This window comes from Monopterus albus, unplaced genomic scaffold, assembly GCF_001952655.1.
Source record: "Monopterus albus unplaced genomic scaffold, M_albus_1.0 scaffold3.1, whole genome shotgun sequence".
NCBI lineage: Eukaryota > Metazoa > Chordata > Actinopteri > Synbranchiformes > Synbranchidae > Monopterus > Monopterus albus.
The window spans coordinates 7,971,823-7,977,672 of NW_018127883.1; the positions used below are offsets into that span (position 1 = coordinate 7,971,823).

Consider the following 5,850-nt stretch of genomic DNA (forward strand, 5'->3'; position numbering starts at 1 on the left):
GAATGCAAACAAACACAATTTAAAAAGCGTCAGACTGAACGATGGCCTGGTCTGAACTTGACTAAGGCAGTATTTTATATTTTGTTTTATATTTTTATATTTTTAGTTAGTTAACTATTATATTTATTGGTATGTGTGTTTGATATTGAGTGTGAACCGCTGCTGAAACAATGCAATTTCCCAGATTGGGATTAATAAAGTATTTCTATCTATCTATCTATCTATCTATCTAGTCGCAGTAAACAGACGAGAGAGCAGAGACAGTCCTACTACCTTTGTCCAGCCTTGACCGGGGTCCTCTGACATATAGCAGATGATGATTTAAGCTTTGTTGGGGCGTTTCCCAAAGTACTCCACATTTACTATTGTTCTATGAACACACCAGTGGGACGTATAGGGTCTGATCTGGGGTTGTTAGGAGGAATTAACGAGTTACATCACGGGGTTCGCCTCCTGGTGGGCTGATGGGAACGTGCACCCTCAAAACACCTTCACACTGTGGCATTTTCATTCCATAAGATACAAATACTCCGAGCAGGAGTCTAGAGCCCTTTTGTAATTTGTAGGTATCCTTGTAGAATGTTTACATTTTTAAAACTTGCTTCACCAATTCCTGGACGAAAATACTTTGAACACAACTGTAGCATCATGTAGGCCTTGTAGGAGACATCACGTTTCACACTCGGCAGTGCACTCTACCTGAAAAAGGAGAGGAACAAACAACAACAATAATAATAATAATAACAATAATATTCAGCAGCAGCAACAGCATGGGGACTACAGATGAAAGTCTTATGACTAATGAATAATTATTATGATAATGTTTATAATTATTATGATTGTTTTATTCATCATAATCATAATAATGTGTATAATTATTATATCCTTTATTATTATTGTTTTAAAGCACTTTAATGAATTTTAAATGACTAAACCTCCATAGGTATAATGTCTTTTGTATTTTCATCATCTATTATTGTCTTTGAAAACTCACCTCCGTTCATTGATTTGAGTTTAAACGCTCCCATTTACAAGCAAAGGAGGAGGGAGAGAGCCAGAGAGAGGTGGGTGGAGGAAGAGGTGATGGTGGGAGGGTAGGGTGACACCCTTTGCAACAAACCTGCCCACGCTGTTGCGCTGTTTGGGGATAAATGACTTCAGCTGGTGTTGCCGGGTCTCAAAGCCTGCGCAGGCTGCGGACAGAGAGCAGGGTCCCCACACTGAGTCTGTGGATGCACAGCTGTGAATGTTTATATTTGGTTTTGTACATTTTTAAGAGCAACATTCTAATATTTTTCAAGTTCTAAATGTAGTCTGATCTGTTCACGAATAAACAAGTGGGATTTGAAGTTTTTTTCAAAACAGAAACAGAATTAAATAGTGGTATTTTTCGATGAACCAAGGACATAGGTACAGGTATTTACTCACCTACTAATTCAACACATCTTTCATTACATTTAATGCCACAAGCCTACATGCAAAGTGTACCATATATTCTAAACTTTTAATTATATATGTGTCTAATATCCATATGATGGTCACAATCCCCCTACAGGACTCCCATCATGGATGTGACATCGGAGTGGTTTGATACAGCGAATGTAAGAGCTCTGTTACTGACATGTGTGATCCTGTTGTTCTCCCTGCACCTGTGGCGGTGGCTCCGGCAGCCCTCGATCCCCTCCCCGCCGGGTCCGCTGGCCTGGCCATTCATCGGGAACGCTGCTCAACTTGGCAGTGCACCACACTTGTATTTTGCGCGCATGGCGAAGAAATACGACAACGTCTTCCAAATAAAGCTGGGCTCCCGGACCGTGGTGGTGCTGAATGGGGACTGCATCAGACAAGCATTGGTCAAACAGGGACCTGATTTTGCCGGCAGGCCGAACTTCACCTCCTTCCAATACGTGTCCGAAGGGAACAGTATGGCGTTTGGCACTATGACGGATTGGTGGAAGGCGCAGCGCAAAGTGGCCCATTCCACTGTGCGGATGTTTTCCACTGGGAACGCGCACACCAAAAAGACATTTGAGCACCACGTCCTCTGCGAGTTCAGAGAGCTGCTGCAGCTGTTTGTGGAGAAAACGAAGCGGGACGAGTATTTCCAGCCCATGACTTATCTAGTGGTGTCCACCGCCAACATAATGAGCGCTGTGTGCTTTGGGAAGAGGTACTCCTATGATGACGAGGAATTTCGGCAGGTGGTGGGCAGGAACGACCAGTTCACCCAAACAGTGGGAGCAGGGAGCATAGTGGACGTGATGCCCTGGCTCCAGTACTTCCCCAACCCCATCAAAACCATATTTGAAAACTTCAAGAGGCTCAACATAGAGTTTAGCAAGTTCGTTCGAGATAAAGTTGTTGAACACAGAAAAACATTCCAGTCAGGAACCATCAGAGACATGACAGATGCATTTATAGTAGCTCTGGACCAACTGAGAGACAAAACAGCGTTTTCCTTAGGGAAGGACTATGTGCCCCCCATTCTTGGGGATATATTTGGAGCAAGTCAAGACACACTGTCAACTGCCATGCAATGGATCATCCTCATACTTGTCAAGTAAGCAGCTTTTCTTAAGTAATATCCAGTGTAAATTACAATGGGAAATAATGCTAGATAATAAATCTGCCTTAGTAACTGTCCAGACTTGAGGATGTTCAGGTGTGTTATGTAACAGCCTGGTGGGAAAGCTGAGACTCAGAGAACTGGCAGTCTAGCATAAAGAGCTGAAACTGCTTACCAGTGAAAGTGAATGAAGTGCCCAGTCAGCATTTCACCATACAAGTAGTAAGGTCTTTGTCTCATTTTACATGAGTTCATTTTTTCATCTTGCTTGGCTGTTTAATCCCATCACTGCCCGATGTCTTGAGCAGCAGGCTGGTGTAATGCAACACCTTGAGCTAGTAGTTTTAAAAGAAGAGATGTTAATTCCACGGCTGTAGTACCTTTCAGTAATAGTGTGCAAAGTGCTCTGGGGGTTGGGTGAAGGAGGGACAATATATCCACAAATGAAGTCTTCAGATCAAATTGAATACATGTCAGGTAGTTTCTGCAGAGATATTTGCTCACTAATGACTTTATTAAGTGAGATTAAGAGGAGCTCTCACCTGTGAATGCAGGTATCCTGAGATGCAGACACGTCTGCAGCAGGAGGTGGACAAGGTGGTGGACCGCAGCCGACTCCCCTCCATTGAGGACCAGCTGCAGCTGCCTTACGTCATGGCCTTCATCTACGAGATGATGCGCTTTACAAGTTTCATCCCTCTCACCATTCCCCACTCCACCACCACGGACACCTCCATTATGGGTTACACCATACCAAAAGACACTGTCATCTTCATCAACCAGTGGTCCATCAACCACAACCCGTCCATGTGGGAACATCCAGAGACCTTTGACCCCCAGCGTTTCCTGGACAAGAATGGAGCCCTGGACAAGGACCTGACCAGCAGTGTGCTCCTCTTCTCCCTGGGTATGCGCCGCTGCATCGGCGAGGAGCTGTCGAAGCTGAAGCTGTTCCTCTTCACAGCCTTCATCGTCCATCAGTGCCACATCACCGCGGACCCAGCCAGACCTCCCAAACTGGACTACAACTATGGTCTAACTCTGAAGCCTCATAGTTTCTTCATAGCAGTGTCTCTACGTGAAGATGACTCTGCTAGAAGCTGCCACCAAGCTGCCCCTTGCTGAGGAGGTCAAGGGTGAGCTGTCATCAGACTCCCTAACAAAAAAATGAATGAAACACATAATACACAAAACTACAACTCATTTCTGTTGGCTGAAAACTTAACTTACAAGCCTAAATCTCATCAACTTCTTATCCTTTATTGTTTTAAATGCTTAACATGAAAGTGACTTGAGAATGATTAAACAGTTGTGATCACTGAGTACTAACTTCTTTCTAAGCACCACAGTGTCTGACAGAAAGAGTTGTGGCATCAGTTTCATAGCAGACATGGTGTTGTGCACCTTAGTTGATTCTCTTACAAAATCAAACACAACCCGACATAGCAATTAGTAACTTCTTTTGACCCATCAAGGCAGAGGACTGCAGTCAGCACATCAGCAGCGAAGAGCTTGAACCAGACCTCAGCAGGAGTTGGAAGCTTGAATAGCTGCTGTAACACACCCTTGTAATTTTTGTGTTTCTGTTAAAATTTTTGCTGTCTGTATCTGTGAAAAATCTGCCTGTAAGTAATTAATTTATCTTGTTCGCTCTTTTTATTCACTTTTTGTTGGTTTTCCTAATAAGGGTTCCAAACCCTTTTTTAATGTAATATGAAATGTCTCAGAACACACAAGTGTTGCTATTTGAAGATAAACAATCAAAACTGGAGTTACAAGATTTTTTGTTTCATAATTTAATCATCTAAGTTCAGCTCCTGATCAATGCGGTGATTAGTAAGTTTCGTGGAGTGACTCGGCTCTAAGCCTATAAATTCTACTAAGATAAAAGTTTCATTACTAACATAAGACCTGTGAAATGCCAAAAGCCATTTTATCTACGGTGCTTGTGAAAGGCATCAAATGTATTCTGAAACCCCCTGTAGTTGCTGTTTGAAAGGCAAAAGGTACAAAGTACTATGTGTCTGTGAACTGCTGTCCAATGGAGTGTTAGACCAGTGTTATTTAGCCACAAAGATTTTGTTAAAGTTTGAATGTTGAAGAATGCTGCTCTATGAAAAACCTATCATTTATTGTCCAGGCTCAAATGAATTCTTCTTTTTGTAGTTTTATTCACAAAAATATTCATGCACTGGCACACTTGGGGGCACTTTTATTTTTTTGTAGACTCATCTAAACTGCAGTCTCAGCATGGGAGACTAATGCATCGAGAGTAAAATCTTGGATTTGAATGTTTGCTGGCGTCTTGCAGAAGCATTTCGGGACTATGTAATCCAGTTTAAGAGAAAATATCAAAAATATCCTAGTATTCACAGTATCTTTACCACAGATGCTTATTTTTATAAAACTGTATGAATTATGAGTGAAACAATATATTACTGCTCAATGTAGCAGTACAGTACTTTAAGCTTTTGACTGTACAGATATCTGTGATGTTGCTCTACTGAGTGTTTCTTCAATTCCCCTGCCTGAAAGTTGTTTTAAATATAATAAACAGAGTAACTTTGTTTCCTTTGTCTTCAGTGAGAAAATTATCACATTAAATCTCTACTGACACATTTAAAATTTCTAAGCATTCAATGTAGGATCTAATATCACTGTAGCTAGATTCATGTTGGTTTGTTTAAAAAACCTGACACCGGTGTGACTCTGTATTGATGCCGATCAGGCACAGCTCATTTAAAAAAAAAAAACAAAACAAAAAAAAACATTGTCTAACCATGAAAAAAATGCAGCAAACTCTTGCCAACTTTCTAGGTCAGGTGGAAACAAAAGAGAAGTGTTTTATCTTGTTCCACCAGAACATCCTGCACTGGATCGATGAGACGCATGCACCCAGCCAGTTGGAGAGCGTGGCAAAGTCGGATAAAACTAGAAGAATACTGATATGGCTCTCTCCATGCTCCTTTCCCCTGCAAAATTAAAACTTTAGGCTAAATAATGCCAGTGAAGTCATGTTTGGCAGTGCTTCAAGCATAATCTTTATGAATTAGAAGGAAAACAAAGTTTGTCTTTGCACCTCTCTCTCAAAATAAGCTGACAAATCATTGAACACAAATGAACTACAAAGTACCAAGGAGCTGACGATGGCATGGCTGATATGTCCGACTGAATGGGACTTCAGTTACATTTGCAGACAATACCAGCCTTCAGGGCTTATTGCTTTTGACACCTTTCCCTCCTTGCATCACAGGAAGCTTTAGAAGGTGTGTCAAGAAGACTGT

General features: G+C 41.7%; 1 protein-coding gene across 1 annotated transcript; it reads left to right on the plus strand.

Moving 5' to 3' along the window:
• The first annotated feature begins 1,181 nt into the window (after positions 1 to 1,181).
• Positions 1,182 to 5,119, plus strand: cyp1b1 (cytochrome P450, family 1, subfamily B, polypeptide 1). The gene is given in 4 exon segments (XM_020604230.1): positions 1,182 to 1,410; positions 1,556 to 2,560; positions 3,121 to 3,648; positions 3,650 to 5,119. Coding segments are annotated over 4 exon segments (1,638 nt in total). The 5' UTR covers positions 1,182 to 1,393; the 3' UTR covers positions 3,738 to 5,119.
• The last annotated feature ends 731 nt before the right edge of the window (positions 5,120 to 5,850 follow it).